At 43.1% G+C, this 17,775-nt stretch overlaps 1 protein-coding gene across 1 annotated transcript in view; it reads right to left on the bottom strand.

Annotated features, from left to right (window-relative positions):
• LOC138664665 (keratin, type I cytoskeletal 19-like) overlaps positions 1–17,015 on the bottom strand; it is a 33,191-nt gene extending 16,176 nt beyond the window's left edge. The window contains exons 1-3 of the mRNA XM_069751561.1: positions 16,542–17,015; positions 15,632–15,714; positions 3,350–3,506 (exon numbers count right to left, since the gene is read on the bottom strand). Coding sequence (XP_069607662.1) covers positions 3,350–3,506; positions 15,632–15,714; positions 16,542–17,003 — 702 coding nt within the window. The 5' untranslated portion in view covers positions 17,004–17,015. The remainder of the gene's footprint in view (positions 1–3,349; positions 3,507–15,631; positions 15,715–16,541) is intronic.
• Positions 17,016–17,775: the final 760 nt, after the last annotated feature.

Genomic DNA, 17,775 nt, shown 5'->3' with positions numbered 1-17,775 from the left:
TGCTGTATTGTACAGTATAGTGTACTGAGGTGCTGTATTGTACAGTATAGTGTACTGAGGTGCTGTATTGTACAGTATATTGTACTGAGGTGCTGTATTGTACAGTATAGTGTACTGAGGTGCTGTATTGTACAGTATATTGTATTGAGGTGCTGTATTGTACAGTATAGTGTACTGAGGTGCTGTATTGTACAGTATAGTGTACTGAGGTGCTGTATTGTACAGTATATTGTATTGAGGTGCTGTATTGTACAGTATAGTGTACTGAGGTGCTGTATTGTACAGTATATTGTATTGAGGTGCTGTATTGTACAGTATAGTGTACTGAGGTGCTGTATTGTACAGTATAGTGTACTGAGGTGCTGTATTGTACGGTATAGTGTACTGAGGTGCTATATTGTACAGTATATTGTACTGAGGTGCTGTATTGTACAGTATAGTGTACTGAGGTGCTGTATTGTACAGTATATTGTATTGAGGTGCTGTATTGTACAGTATAGTGTACTGAGGTGCTGTATTGTACAGTATAGTGTACTGAGGTGCTGTATTGTACAGTATATTGTATTGAGGTGCTGTATTGTACAGTATAGTGTACTGAGGTGCTGTATTGTACAGTATATTGTATTGAGGTGCTGTATTGTACAGTATTGTGTACTGAGGTGCTGTATTGTACAGTATAGTGTACTGAGGTGCTGTATTGTACAGTATATTGTATTGAGGTGCTGTATTGTACAGTATAGTGTACTGAGGTGCTGTATTGTACAGTATATTGTATTGAGGTGCTGTATTGTACAGTATAGTGTACTGAGGTGCTGTATTGTACAGTATATTGTACTGAGGTGCTGTATTGTACAGTATAGTGTACTGAGGTGCTGTATTGTACAGTATATTGTACTGAGGTGCTGTATTGTACAGTATAGTGTACTGAGGTGCTGTATTGTACAGTATAGTGTACTGAGGTGCTGTATTGTACAGTATAGTGTACTGAGGTGCTGTATTGTACAGTATATTGTATTGAGGTGCTGTATTGTACAGTATAGTGTACTGAGGTGCTGTATTGTACAGTATATTGTACTGAGGTGCTGTATTGTACAGTATAGTGTACTGAGGTGCTGTATTGTACAGTATATTGTACTGAGGTGCTGTATTGTACAGTATAGTGTACTGAGGTGCTGTATTGTACAGTATAGTGTACTGAGGTGCTGTATTGTACAGTATAGTGTACTGAGGTGCTGTATTGTACAGTATAGTGTACTGAGGTGCTGTATTGTACAGTATAGTGTACTGAGGTGCTGTATTGTACAGTATATTGTATTGAGGTGCTGTATTGTACAGTGTAGTGTACTGAGGTGCTGTATTGTACAGTATATTGTACTGAGGTGCTGTATTGTACAGTATAGTGTACTGAGGTGCTGTATTGTACAGTATATTGTACTGAGGTGCTGTATTGTACAGTATAGTGTACTGAGGTGCTGTATTGTACAGTATAGTGTACTGAGGTGCTGTATTGTACAGTATAGTGTACTGAGGTGCTGTATTGTACAGTATAGTGTACTGAGGTGCTGTATTGTACAGTATAGTGTACTGAAGTGCTGTATTGTACAGTATAGTGTACTGAGGTGCTGTATTGTACAGTATATTGTATTGAGGTGCTGTATTGTACAGTGTAGTGTACTGAGGTGCTGTATTGTACAGTATATTGTACTGAGGTGCTGTATTGTACAGTATAGTGTACTGAGGTGCTGTATTGTACAGTATATTGTACTGAGGTGCTGTATTGTACAGTATAGTGTACTGAGGTGCTGTATTGTACAGTATAGTGTACTGAGGTGCTGTATTGTACAGTATAGTGTACTGAGGTGCTGTATTGTACAGTATAGTGTACTGAGGTGCAGTATTGTACAGTATAGTGTACTGAGGTGCTGTATTGTACAGTATAGTGTACTGAGGTGCAGTACTGTATAGTATACTGCAGTGAGGTGAAGTATTGTACAGTATAGTATAGTGAGGTGACGTGTTGCACAGTGTAGTGTAGTGAAGAGTAATATTGTGTAGTGTAGTGAGGTGTAGTATTACACAGTGTACTGTAGTGCGATGAAGAATTAAATATAGTGCAGTGTAGTATTGTACAGTATAATGAAGTTTAGTGAGGTGTAATATTGTACAGTGTAGTGTAGTGTGGTGAAGTATTATACAGTGCATTATGGTGTAGTAAGGTGCAGTATTGTACAGTATATGTACTGAGGTGCAGTACTATATAGTACTCTGCAGTGAGGTGAAGTATTGTATAGTATAGTATAGTGAGGTGAAGCATTCCGAGGTGTAGCGTAGTGAGGCATAGTATTATACAGTATACTGTAGTGAGATGAAGAATTAAATATAGTGCAGTGTAGTATTGTACAGTATAGTGAAGTGTAGTGAGGTGTAATATTGTACAATGTAGTGTGGTGAAGTATTATACAGTGCAGTATAGTGTAGTGAGGTGTAGTATTGTACAGTATAATGTAGTGTAGTATTGTACAGTATAGTGAGGTGTAGTATTATACAGTATATTGTAGTGAGATGAAGAATTAAATTAAGTGCAGTGCAGTATTGTACAGTATAGTGAAGTGTAGTGAGGTGTAATATTGTACAATGTAGTGTGGTGAAGTATTATATAGTGCAGTATAGTGTAGTGAGGTGTAGTATTGTACAGTATAATGTAGTGTAGTATTGTACAGTATAGTGAGGTGTAGTATTATACAGTATATTGTAGTGAGGTGCAGTTTTGTACAGTATAGTGAAATGATGTGTAGTATTATACAATGCAGTATATAAGTGAGATGTAGCATTATACAATATATTGTAGTGTAGTGAGGTGTAGTAATGTATGATATAGTGTAATGAGGAGTAGAATTGTACAAAGTAATGTAGTGAGGTGTAATATTGTATGTATAGTGTAGTGGGGTGTAGTTTTGTACAGTGTAATGTTGTGAGGTGTAGTATTTTACATTGTAATGTAGTTTAGGGAGGTGTAGTATTGACCAGTGTGATGTAGTGAATACTAATTTTACCGTGTTGTACATTGTACTCAGACATTGTGTGTTGAGGTGTTACATTGTACCATATAACATACTAAGCGCTAGTATTGTAAGTACAGTGTTGTGTAGTACTGTACAGTATAGTGTAATGATGTTTTGCCCTGTATGATTATTATTATTTTGTAAAATGGAAGTATTGCACATTATTGTGTAATGTGTAGTATTGTACGCTAATTGTGTAGTATTGAGCATTGTTGTGTAGTGACCGACGTGTAGTACTGTATAGTGTTGTACAAAAATAGTTACTCCATCATTCTCAATCACAGTACCTCAATATGACTTTTCTTTAGTAATGACAAATCTTCCATGAGGAAATTAATCTGAAATTCAAGGTCAGATTTTTCTGAGGTCAGTCCATCAAGACCTTTCCGCAAGGCTTTAATGTCTGCTTCTATATTATTCCGCAAACTGAGCTCCATGGAATATCTTGAAAAGAAATATATCACTTTATTTTAACCTATGTTATTAGTGACAGGTAATCTTTATAATATGTTTCTGATTTTATTAAGGACCTTTCACCAAACTTTTTATTTTCACCCACATGGACATGGACGAAACTAAGGTTAACTCATTAGCTACCAAATACTTTGATTAATTAGTCAAGAGCAAACGTGTTTGGATAAGGTGTTTGTTAGGCAATCCCTGCATTTGTTGCGGTTGTCTAACAGACACGATACATACAGCTGCAGAGACTCGAACATGTTATTCGAGCACACCGAAAACACTTTATCCAAACATGTTCGCTCATGACTATTGCAACATTGCAACGGAGAGGCAACATTAAAAACAAATACAAAAATTTGCCATTCTTATTCTATGGACCTATAGACGTTGGTTGGTGACGGGCACAAATAGCTTGCTCAACCTTAATGATTTGGCAAATTTTGGACATTAGTATACAGCCATTGTACTAATCTGACATTTGTCACTTTACGTGGTAATAGTACTTTATGTTATTATTAAATTTAGGTCAATTGGTTTTGCGTTAATTTAAAAAAAAATTGAAATTTACAAAAAATAAAATTGGACATATTTCCAATTCTTCTGCCAATGAAGTGGATATTCATTAAACAAAAAAAACAGTTAATTATTACATTTTCCATATGTCTTATTTTTGTTGGCATAATTTTTTATACATCCTTTTATTTGGCTGACATTGGAAAACTAACACAGTAGTTCAAAAGTATAAACTTATATTTTTATTAGTTTTTTTTTTTTTTTTTTTTTAAATTCGTTTATTAATTACAGGACAGATCATACACACATTTGCTTGTATACATCATTATCCATTAGTTAGTTACAGAAAATTACCATACATAGCCGTGTATAAAATATTATAAAGATAATAAACTGTGTATGTTAATCAGTAACATCTTATTTGAACCTTAACTACATTAACTTCTAATAAAGCTTCTAAAACTAACATAACATAGTGCCTCTTGCAGGAGAGTTCTAAATAGACTCCGCCCTGTGAGTAAATAGTGTCCGCATAATCATACACCCTTTTTATGCTTATACTGAGTTATTTTGATCTAAACAGTATGGCCGGATGAGTTCCATCTTCCCCATATCTTTTCAAATTTGGCTGGACAACCCCTGTTGTGATATAGCGTCCGTTCATATGGAATAATTGAGTTCACTAAGTCAATCCATGCCCTAAGAGATGGACAGGAACCTCCCATCCAACGCATTGCTAACACCTTTCGTGCCATAAATAGCGATTCTCTCAGAAAGATTCCCGTGTGGTGATCCCATGTCTCTGCCTCCCATACCCCAAACAGGCATACCAGTGGCTCAAGTGGAACAGGGATCGACACCAAGGATGTCAATAGTACCGTTACCTCTTTCCAAAATTGAAAAACAACAGGACATTTCCAGATCATATGAATGAAATCTGCGTCACTGGAATGACACCTCAAGCAGTCTGATGAATGAAGATGGCCTATTTTAAATAGACGAGTCGGGGTCAAATAGGATTGATATATAATATACAGTTGGGTCATCCTATTATTGATTGATGGGGAGACCCTAGTCGGGGATTCCAAGATTTCATCCCATTCTTCTCCTAGTGTATCTGGAAGTAGCCTCCCCCATTTTCCCTTAATTAAATCTAAGGTGGATTCTTCGCCTATGGATAACATATAGGTATATAAAGAGGAGATGAGTCCCTGAGGCCCTTGTGATTTGAGAATTCCTATTAATGGTAAAGTTGAAATAGTTCTACCTGCACCCGCATGCCGTACATATGATTGGAAAGCAGATCTTAATTGTAAATAACGGAAAAATTGAGATCTCGGTATATTGTGAGTATTTTGTAATTGTTCAAAAGAAACAAAAATTCCTTGGCTATGTATATCACTCACTGTGAGGACACCATACGATATCCAAAATTCAGTAGATGGATGGCCTAATAATCCCGGGAAATAGCTATTGTTCCACAATGGCATTTCGGCTGCTATATCAACAGATTTTGTAACTTTTTTAATTTGCCTCCATATCGAACGGGCCAATCGGAGCAAAGGAAGCAAACGAGGGACAGTAATTTTCTCCATTTCCAAAAAGCCCAGCGGGCAATCAATCTGAGCTGAATGTAATACATGGCTTTCAGAGTTGGGAAGAGACTCCCCGGGCATCCACTTATTTATCATTTTTGCCTGCCCAGCAAGGTAGTACAGATAGAAGTCCGGCAAGGCAGCCCCACCCCCCTGTTTGGGTCTCTGTAGAATGGATAATTTAAGTCTAGGCCTAGCTTTCCCCCATATGAAGGATGTGGTAAGGGAATTCAGGGTTGCAAAGAAAGATTTAGGTATTAAAACGGCACTATGTTGAAGACAATAGCTCAATTTTGGGAGTAATATCATTTTGATCAGGTTAATACGACCAGCCACAGATAGCGGGAGCTTGTCCCAGGTAGCAAATTTAGATTTAACCACGTCCAATAGTGGATATATATTGAGATGCAAATCTTGGTGACTGTATTGAGACATATGTATTCCAAGGTATTTAAAATTGGAGACAATGGGCAGCAGCGAGAGGGTTTCAAGGCATGGCATTGGGGTATGGGAGAGAGGCATCAAAGCAGATTTATCCCAATTTATATATAGACCAGAAAATGTACTAAATTTATCAATCATCGTTATTACTTTTGGCAATGTATCTTCTGTCTGGTCCATAAACACCACCATATCGTCTGCATAAAGACCAATAATGTCCACCCGGTCAGCAATATGTATCCCTTTAATGTCTACAGAGGACCTCATCCGTATTGCCAGGGCTTCTATAGCCAAGACAAATAGAGCTGGGGAGAGAGGGCATCCCTGGCGAGTTCCCCTATGTAAGGAAAATGGTGCAGATACAGAACCGTTTACCACCATACGTGCCCCAGGTTTCGCATATAGTGTACCTATCCCTCTTAGAAATTTATTCCCAAACCCATATTTCCGTAAGCATGCAGTTAAAAAGGACCACTCAAGGGAATCAAAAGCCTTAGCTGCATCCAACGAAGCTAATGCCCACTTATTGTCTGGCTCTAATGAACTATATTGAATGACCGATTGCACTCTTCTAATATTAATAGAGGTATTTTTCCCGGGCATAAAGCCAGTTTGATCTGGGTGTATGAGATCTAATATGATCGCATTCAATCTAGTAGCCAGAATTTTAGTGAAAATTTTGTAGTCCACATTCACTAAAGAAATTGGTCTATATGATCCACAATCCAGAGGATCCTTCCCCTCCTTCCTAAGCACGATAATATTAGCATCATAAAACGATTCGGGTACCGATTCTCCCTCCCATATTCCCCTTAGTACCTTCAGCAATATAGGTGCTAATTTATCACGATATTTTCTATAAAATTCAATGGGAAATCCATCAGGTCCCGGGGCCTTCCCGGTGGCCATATCTGCTATAGCATGTTCTACCTCTTCCAGAGTAAATTCAGCCTCCATAAGAGCTCGTTGGGATGGACTCAGCGAGGGGAATGTTATATCCGATAGATAATCCAGGCATTCATCGACATCTAAACCACTCTTAGACTTATACAACGAAGTATAATAATCATAAAAGCCCTGAAGTATTCCATCAGTAGAGGACACCAATGAGCCATCGGACACCCGGATCTGCAATATTGTGTTGGAGGTGCTATGCTGGCGCACCAAGAAGGCCAGGAGTGTGCTGGCTTGATTCCCTAGCTCAAAGTAGGACTGACGAGTAAAAAATAATTTGCGCTTTGACTTAGCATCTGTATGTTGGGTATACAATCTCTGGGAAGTAAGCCACTCAATTCTATTACTGCTGGACTGATTAGCTATATAAGTGGCCTCTGAGTCTTTTAATCTTTGCTCTATCTCCTCGTCCTCCCTCGCCGTCACTCTCTTAATATAGGAAATGGTAGAAGACAAGCATCCCCTCAAGTATGCCTTCAGGGTATCCCAAAATAGACCAAGGTTTTGGATTTCCGAATGTGTCAGCACAAAGCTATTCAACTGATCAACCGTCCTATCACTAGAGTCTATCAATTTTAACCAAAAGGGATTTAATTTCCAGGACCTGTTACTATTATCGGATTGCCCATATTTAAGTTTAAGAATGATCGGGCTATGGTCTGAGATCCCCCGGTTACCATGTTCGATGCTATCCACCCATAGCGCCAAGCCACCCGACCCAAATATATAGTCTATTCGAGACAAAGACTGCCTAGTAGACGAGTGGCAGGTGTACCCCTTAACTTCTGGATGGTTTATTCTCCATAAATCTAGCCACCCACTCCCTTCCATAAATAGTGCTAATTGTGAGGGGTGCTGAGGCACAACTTCCCCTGAGTCCACATCGTCCAATCTCAATCTATCCATGGACTGATTCATTATTAAATTAAAGTCTCCCATACAAATAACATTGGCTTCCGGATATTTTAAGGAGAAGCCCAGAGCCATACGTAGGATTGACATGTTAGCGGGAGGGGGGTTATAGATACACAACAATACATACTCTCGTGAGTTAATAAATGCATGCACAAAGACGAAACGACCCTCCGGATCACGTCTCGCCTCTTTAGCCTCCCATCTGACCTCTTTGTGTATCAGCAGGGAGACCCCTCTTGAATAGCTAGTGTGGAATGCGTGTAGGGACCACTGTACCCATGGCTTTTGTATACATCGAGCCGTGTCTCTTGTCAGATGTGTCTCTATCAGAGCTACGACTTGAGGGTGATATCTTTTAATCTGCGAAAACACCTTAATTTTCTTTCGAGGAGTTTTTATACCTCGTATGTTCCAGGTCATACATATAAGTTCAGCCCCCATATTTACTCTTAAAGGGAGCATTGATATATATCATTATCATTCGGGTGCAGTCTAACGGCACCGCACAGAGCAAAGAATTAGCATTAGAGGCAGCCATGCTTAATAAACATCTAAAACTAGTATATAAAACCAAACTAAACAAAACTTGAACAGTAGGGGAGCATATTTCCATACTCCCACAGTCAAATTGAATAGGGGATACCCTCACTGGACTCAGTGTCCGGTATTGTTAATATTTTCCGCATCCAGGCAGAAAGCTCTATCTATGTTGCCATTAATCAGGGAGCTCAAGTTAGGAGTCTTCCGCATTCGACCCCCCGCGAGACCGCAACCACTCAGTCGCCTCCGCTGGATCCGTGAAGAATAAGGAGGAGCCCTTATAAACGATGCGAAGCCGGGCCGGATAAAGCATGGAGTAAACGATGTTCTTATCTCTAAGTTGTTTCTTGATATCCATAAATCGTGCTCGCTGCTTTTGAAGTTCCATAGAAAAATCTGGAAAAATCGATATGGTAGCATTATCGAATTTGATGAGGCCCTTCTGCCGTGCTAAGCGGAGGATGATATCTCTGTCTCTACAATTAAGGAGACGTGCCAGGAAAGGCCGCGGCGGGGCTCCAGGAGGAAGAGGCCTGGTCGGGACCCTATGGGCCCTTTCCACCGCGAATGTCGAGGAGAATCCATCTCCCAGTGATGACTTGAGCCATTCCTCCAGAAACTGTTCAGGCTGCTGACCCTCCGACCGCTCCGGGAGACCTATAATTCGGATATTATTGCGGCGCAGTCTATTTTCCAAGTCGTCTGCCTTTTGCTTCCAGGCATTTACGGATCCGGCAGCTTTGGTCAGTTTAGCCTCCATAGGGGCGATAGTGTCTTCAATATGAGACACCCTCGTTTCAACCTCCGTGATGCGCCCTCTCATAGTTTGCATGTCATGACGCAGGCGTCCCACCTCAGTATGTACATCTTCTATTTTCTCCGTAAGAGCTGATCTAGTGAGGGAGATAGCCTGCATCAACTGCTCTGATGCCTGTTTAAGAGTCAGTTCATCCTCTCCTCCCTCCTCATTGCTGTCGGAGGGGCGTCCTTTACGTTGAGACGGTGTAGGATTATTTCTAAGATTGCGCACATTATCATGAGGATCATCTTTGGCATATTTTTTTAATTTTTCAGCAGCCGATGTTCCTCTAGGGTGCTGCATGATGGATATTCACAAGGGAATTTCACAAAGCGACCCAAGGAGTAATTATGGACAAGCTGTATTCCGATTTTGAGACTTGTATTATGGAGCCCGAGGTTATAAGACAGGAGTCCACTGGGCAGGCAGTTTAGGGTATCCGGTATATAGAGATAGCCGCTGTAACACTCAAGCCGTGCAATTCCACAGTTATCGTAAGGGGAGCAGCTGAAAAGGGGTTAATCCCTGTAATGTTATGGCGTTAGCAGGGAAAATGTCCACCCGACAGGGGGGCGCAGGTCCCACTTTCTCAGGGCACACACTGCACCACCCCTACTTCTTCAGGCGCACACTCACCGCCCAGCGCCGCTAATAAGATTAGAAGCGCACTTCCCTAACTGTCAGGGTGTGCGCTGATATGATGGCCGCTACCCCCGGCATGTACCGCCACTTGCATCAGTCCTCACGGCTTACCAGTAGTATCCACCGCCACCGCCTCCAAGATGAGGGGGACCCGGCTCCAGCAGAGAGCAGCACCGCGTTCTTTCCTGCTCCCTCTTGCAGGTCCCTCGTCGCGCCCACCAGTGCGGTCAGTCACCGCTGCCTCCGAGATAGTGGGGGGTCCAGCTCCGGCAATGAACAGCGCGGTGTCTTGTGCTCCCTAGCGCGCGCTCCCAAGATGGCCGCCGCTGCACATGGGGCTCTCCTGCCTGTTTTAGCTTCTGCAGCTCCCGGCTCCGCAAATCTCCACAGCGGTCTCCCAGAAGGTCCACCAGACTCTCCGGTGCACGGGGTCCCGATCCGGGCTAGTACCGCTCGGTCACGCACAATATTTATAGCAAACTCAGCTCAGGATGTATGGAGCTCTCCTAGGATGCCTCCTTCTTCTTCAGCTACATAGCCACGCCCCCCAGTTTTTTTTTTTTATTAAGTTTTCAATGACTTTTGAGCGACTTACAGATTTGAATTCCTCACCCCATATCCAAATCACTCAATGTTAAATAATGCATTCCTTATAGTATTCAAAATAATATTGAGGAAGTTTCTTAACTTTTTATCTATTTCTATTTGTTTTATGTATTTTTGCAGCCTGGATCAATCTTGATCCATTTTTTTGGGCAATGCAGCAGGGAACACAACCAGGTATATGGAACTTGATATACAGTGGGTAGGGAAAGTATTCAGACCCCTTTAAATTTTCACTCTTTGTTTTATTGCAGCCATTTGGTAAATTCATAAAAGTTAATTTTTTTTCTCATTATGTACACTCTGCACTCCATCTTGACTGAAAAAAACCAGAAATGTAGTAATTTTTGCAAATTTACAGAAAAAGAAAAACTGAAATATCACATGGTCATAAGTATTCAGACCCTTTGCGCAGTATTGAGTAGAATCACCCTTTTTAACTAGTACAACCATGAGTCTTCTTAGGAATGATGCAACAAGTTTTCACACCTGGATTTGGGAATCCTCTGCCATTCTTCCTTGCAGATCCTCTCCAGCTTCATCAGGTTGGATGGTGAACGTTGGTGGACAGCCATTTTCAGGTCTCTCCAGAGATGTTCAATTGGATTTAGGTCAGGGCTCTGCCTGGGCTAGTCAAGAATGGTCACAGAGTTGTTCTGAAGCCACTCCTTTGTTATTTTAGCTTTGTGCTTAGGGTCATCGTCTTGTTGGAAGCTGAACCTTCGGCCAAGTCTGAGGTCCAGAGCACTATGGAAGAGGTTTTCATCCAGGATATCTCTGTACTTGGCCACATTCGTGTTTCCTTCAATGACAACCAGTCGTCCTATCCCTGCAGCTGAAAAACACCCCCATAGCATGATGCTGCCACCACCATGTTTCACTGTTGGGATTGTATTGGGCAGGGGATGAGCAGTGCCTGTTTTTCTCCACACATACCGCTTAGAATTATCACCAAAAAGGTCTACCTTCATCTCATCAGACCAGAGAATCTTATTTCTCATAGTCTGGGAGTCCTTCATGTGTTTTTAGCAAACTGTATACGGGCTTTTATATCTGTTGCACTGAGGAAAGGCTTCCGTCAGGCCACTCTGCCATAAAGGCCAGACTGGTGGAGGGCTGCAGTGATAGTTGACTTTGTGGAACTTTCTCCCATATCCCTACTGCATCTCTAGAGCTCAGCCACAGTGATCTTGGGATTCTTCTTTACCTCCCTCATCAAGGCTCTTCTCCCACGATTGCTCAGTTTGGCTGGACGTCCAGGTCTAGGAAGACTTCTGGTGGTCCTAAACTTCTTCCATTTAAGGATTATGGAGGCCACTGTGCTCTTAGGAAACTTGGCTACTGCAGAAATTCTTTTGTAACCTTGGCCAGATCTGTGCCTTGCAACAATTCTGTCTCTGAGCTCCTTGGCCAGTCTACATTTCTGTTTTTTCAGTCAAGATGGGGTGCAGAGTGTACATTAATGTGAAAAAATGTACTTTTTTGAATTTACCAAATGCCTGCAATTAAAGAAAGAGTGAAAAATGTAAATGGGTCCGAATACTTTCCGTACCCACTGTATTTATTAACCTATTTTGCTGAGACCTTGAGGTGAGAAGCACAACAGAAAATGTTCCAAAAGACATCATTTTGGAAGCTGAACCCCTCTAGAAATTTGTCTGTCATGTAAAAAAAAATATTTTTTTTCAGTTCTTATCTTTACTTTCCAAAACAGCAAAAAGATAAAAATGGCTCCGCAATTTATCCAAAGTACGGCGATATGTGGTTATTTGGGCACTGACAGGGCTTAGAAGGGACATGGCTTTTGGAGTGCAAACTTTGCTGTAATCGTTATCGATCACTGTAACAAATTGGCAGAGCCCCTGAGGTACCAGTACAGTGGAAACCCCAAAGGTGTGTCTGTATTTTAGAAACTACACCCTTCCAGGAATTCATTCATCTAGGGGTATAGTCAGAAGTTTTCCCTTGGTTTTTCATAGGTTTCTTTACCATTGAGCAATGAAAATGAAAAATGTGTTGTAATAAAATATCAATATTTTTCCAATAGCTAATAAAAACATGCCGTAAGTTATAACAGATTTTCTCCTAAGCATTGCAATAATACATAATGTCTGTGGTCACACACTACTGTTTGGGAATATGTTGGGATTCAGAAGTGAAGGAGCACCACTTGGCTTTTGGTGTCAAAATTTTGCTGGAATATTTTTTGAGCGCTATATTGCATTTCCAGAGCCCATGAGGTATTACTATAATGAAAATCTTACAGAAACTGGAAGGCTGGGCTATGTGATATTCTGGGAAATGTTCTGCTGAGGGGGGGGGGGGGGCAGGGACAGAGAACGGGGTCCGAGGCGGCACAAGGGGGCAGAGAAAGAGAACGGGGTCCCAAGCAGCAAACTGGGCCCCAGGCAGCGCACGGGGCCCAGGCAGCACACAGGGGTCCCAGGCAGCACATGGAGGCACAGGCAGCAAACGGGGTCCCAGGCAGCATATGGGGCCCCAGGCATTACACGGGGTCTCCACACAGTGCACAGGGCCCAAGGCAGTACACAGGGGCCCCAGGCAGTGCACAGGGCACCACGCAGCGCACCGTGGCCCCAGGCAGCATATAGGGGATCCTGGCAGCACACGGGACCCCATGCAGCACATGGGGGTTCCAGGCAGTGCACAGGGCCCCAGGCAGCACACAGTGGCCCCAGGCAGCATACAGGGGCACCTGGCAGCACACGGGGCCCTAGGCAGCACACAGGACCCCAGACAGCACACAGTGGCCCCAGGCAGCATATGGGGCAGAGACAGCAAACGGGGTCTCGGGCAGCACACGGGGCCCCAGGCAGCGCACAGGGTGCCAAGCAGCACACAGTGGCCCCAGGCAGCATATAGGGGCCTGAGGCAGTGCACAGAGGGTCAGAGACAGCGCATGGGATCCCAGACAGCGCACAGGGGGGCAGAGACAGCACGCAAGGGGGGAGATACAGCACGCAAGGGGGGAAAGTGTGCTGCCTGGGACCCTGTTCACTGTCTCTGCCCCCCTTGTGTTGCCTGGGGCCCCCGTGTGCTGCCTGGGGCCCCGTGTGCTACCAGGGGCCTCTGTATTCTGCCTGGGGCCCCTGTGCACTGCCTGCGGCCTTGTGTGCTGCCTGGGACCCTGTTCACTGTCTCTGCCCCTGAACCGCCTGGGGACCCTGTGCACTGCCTGGGGCCCCTGTATTCTACCTGGGGCCCCATGTGCTTTCTGGGGCCCTGTGCACTGCTTTGGGCCCTGGTGTACTGCGTGGGACCCCATTCGCTGTCTCTGCCACCCGTGTGCTGCCTGGGGCCCCGTTCGGTGTCTCGGCCCCTGTACCGCCTGGGGCCCCTGTGTGCTGCCTGGGTTCCCTGTGCACTGCCTGGGGCCCCTGTGTTCTACCTGGGGCCCCGTGTGCTTTCTGGGGCCCTGTGCACTGCTTGGGGCCCTGGTGTACTGCGTGGGACCCCATTCGCTGTCTCTGCCACCCGTGTGCTGCCTGGGGCCCCGTTCGGTGTCTCTGCCCCCTATGCGCTGCCTGGGGCCCCTGTGTGCTGCCTGGACCCCTGTGCACTGACTGGGGCCCCGTTATTAAGTATGTCACTCAATGGATCTCAAAAACATGAAAAATCTGATCTACAGCGGCTGGGGTATATTCTGACCCGGAGGGCTAGGCCACTTTAAGCCAGGGAATATTCTGGGTGGGGGGGGGTTAATCAGGCCTGTTACACCGGTTCTCCACACATAGGACTTATCATAACATCTATTCTCACCGGTAGCATCTGATCAAAATCAGTAGCAGACTTAAAGCAGTATTCCCATCTCCAAAATCCTATCCCATTAAGTAGCAGGTGTAATAAAAATAATAATAGAAAATGTCTCCAATCAGAAATGTAATCTAGTTCTTCTGATTTGCTATGTCACTTAGGGTACCGTCACACAGTGGCACTTTGATCGCTAGGACAACACGATCCGTGACGTTCTAGCGATATCCTTACGATCTCGCTGTGTCTGACACGCTACTGCGATCAGGGACCCCGCTGAGAATCGTATGTCGTAGCAGATCGTTTGAAACTTTATTTTGTCGCTTGATCTCCCGCTGACATCGCTGAATCGGCGTGTGTGACGCTGATCCAGCGATGTCTTCACTGGTAACCAGGGTTAATATCGGGTTACTAAGCGCAGGGCCGCGCTTAGTAACCCAATATTTACCCTGGTTACCAGTGTAAATGTAAAAAAAAAAAACACTACATACTTACCTTCCCAGTGTCTGGTCATGTCCCTCGCCTTCAGCTTCCCGCACTGACTGGTGAGCGCCGGCCGCCGTAAAGTACAGGGGTGACGTCACCGCTGTGCTTTCCGGCTGTCCAGCGCTCACTGTCAGTGCAGAGAAGCACAGCGCCTAGGGACGCGACAGGAATGTAGGTATGTAGTGTTTGGTTTTTTTACGTTTACGCGGCCCTGTGCTTAGTAACCCGATGTTTACCCTGGTTACCAGGGGACTTCTGGATCGTTGGTCGCTGGAGAGCTGTCTGTGTGACAGCTCTCCAGCGACCAAACAGCGACGCTGCAGCGATCGACATCGTTGTCGTATCGCTGCAGCGTCGTTTTAGTGTGATGGTACCCTTACCCTATGTGCAGGGCATTGCAGTAACTTAGTCATCCATGTTTATGACCACTTATATAGTGACAGTTAGTTATTTAGTTAGTTAGCTGTTAGTGGTCATATCCATGGATACCTAAGCTACTGCCATGCCCTGCACATGGGGTAAGCAACATAGCGAATCAGAAGAACTATACTATATTTCTAATTAGAGGTATTTGCTAATATTATTATTACACCTACTACATATTGGGATAGGGTCTTGGAGATGGGAATACCCCTTTTTAAGTTCTTTAAGTTCAGCCTATTGTTTCAGCCCTTCACAACAGCCCCAGTTTTGCACTTGGGAAGGCTAATTGCTCACCCCTGTATTACACTGTTGGTTATACATATGAAATTGTATTCCAACACCCAACCAGTATGAAATCTAATACCTAAAGGCAACATAAATGTCTTGATAAAATTATACTTTTCTTTCATTACATATATACTTACTTGTTTAGTAGGTCATCCCCTGCAAGACGGGCATTGTCTATGTGCAGAACAGTCTGCGAATTCTCAATAGTAGCATTCAAAATCTGAAAAGGATGGCAGAAACTGAACATGTCAGATAAATGTCTCAAGGCCACACTAATTAAATATGGGCTATAAATTACTAACGTATAATATGACTGACTTTTTTATTTTGATACAACTTAAAAAAAAGACCCCTGCAGTCCTTAAAGTAGTTCTCCTCTTTGGAAAATCATTTTTTGTTAGAAGGGACTATCAATGCTATACGGGTGACAGTGTGTCCTACTGCTGAGACCAATAGAATTCCATTTTATCCTAGAAGTAGTATATTATTACACCATTTTCATGAAATATATGGGTTGCACAAGGCATGGACATGCTAGATCCCCCAAAGAAATGACTTGTAGCTGCCACCTACTGTGGCAGATAGAAGAGGCTCCTCAATGGGGACCCAGTAACCACTGTTAAATCAGAATTTCTAATAGTGCCTTGGAAAAAAATATTTAATGAGATTTTTTTGCAGATTTAAAGTGAAAATCTCAGAAAAAATAAACTTTAAAGATCGGATCTAGAATCATATCCAGACTAATGTTGCACCGCCCCTGGCCGGCTCTACCCAGCGCTGCTACAGGTGATTGACAGGTCTCTCACTCATGTGTAAAGGATCATTAAAGTTTATTTTCTCTGAACCGCTGGAGCATTTCAGAGAAAAATATACCTGGCTACAATCGTGCAGCCAGTCTCCGATTCATGCTGGCAGGTTCCCTGTAAGATCTCACTGATTCCAGTTACGGTATGGTATTTTCTGATATATCTATCTGGCATCACAGAAACTAAATTTGACTGAAAACACGGCATCCTCCATTTACCCCTATCCGTAGACTTGTATTACCTCTTTTTGAAGCCCCTCAATGATCTTGAAGTAGGATTTGTAGTTTGGTAGTTCTTTTGGAGCATTTTTCTCATTCCATGCCTGTATATTTCTTTCCAGTCGATTATTTTCTTCTTTCAGTTTTGCAACCTGTTCTAAATAATTTGCAAGCCGATCATTTAGAAACGTCATGGTTTCTTTAGAGTTCGTGCTGAATAGGCTTTCCTTCTTCCACTCATTATTACTTCCAGCAGCTCTAAGACTATAGCTTTTGTGGAAACTCTCAGGTCCAAAGACATAATGAAAAGCATCCTGAGTTGTTCTCCTTAGCTTTGTTCCACCAAGTACACTAAATGTCCCTGAGCAGCCTCCATTGTATGGTAAGGACAAACAACGTGACAGTTTTTTAGGGTCACCACCAAAATGATAAGTTCCTCTGAGGGATCCAGCAGAAGTCCAAGCTTTCTTCCCGCTGCTGCTCATGGTGATACAATGGTTAGGTCCAGGTAGGTTGTATTAAATTAAGAAAAGGAAAACTTCAAGGTATACTTCTTTTATAGGGCGTTTAGTGGGTGTCGCATACAGAAGAGTGTTTTTATTGGAATTTTACAAGAGTCCGTTCCTATGCCAGGCCTATTCCCAGCTTCATGAAAGGTTTTTTAACTATATATAATATTTTGTGTGTATGTAGAAAGGTGAACATCAGACGAGGTGACACCCTGTGACACACAAAAGTAAAGACTAGTTGTAGCTGTCAAAACAAAGTAAGTATGCACTGCTCATAGTGGAAGAATCTAGGTGTTTCGTGTAGTATAATTTCTTATTACTAGGTTAATAAGAAGAAGAAGCATATTGTAATTGTTAGTGTCTATGAAAGGTTTAACAGTGTAATAAATGTAAGGAGATTCATCATACAAAAATGTATATTTCACACTGTACTGTGTGCATTTGTATCTGTGTGTCTGCACACATGTATGTGTGTGCTCATGTAGGAAGATGGACTAGAATAGCGGTCCCTCTTGCGTGTCTGGGATGGAACCGTCGGCACAGTCACCATTGTTGCTGAGGGAAGCACTTTCTGACCAGAGCAGACCATTGCACCTGAGTGATGGGAACGGGTGTGATATAACAGAGACTGAGCGCACGGGAACGGGGCTTTTAGCGGGGACCCAGCGTGTGCTACAGGAGAAGGTTGACTCCCTCTCTGCAGTCCGAAGCCAACTGATAGGCCCACTTTGCAGCTTTCCATCCCCCA

This window comes from Ranitomeya imitator, chromosome 2, assembly GCF_032444005.1.
Source record: "Ranitomeya imitator isolate aRanImi1 chromosome 2, aRanImi1.pri, whole genome shotgun sequence".
Lineage (NCBI taxonomy): Eukaryota > Metazoa > Chordata > Amphibia > Anura > Dendrobatidae > Ranitomeya > Ranitomeya imitator.
The sequence above is the reverse complement of the archived record's forward strand: the minus strand, read 5'-3'. Positions and strand labels throughout refer to the sequence as shown.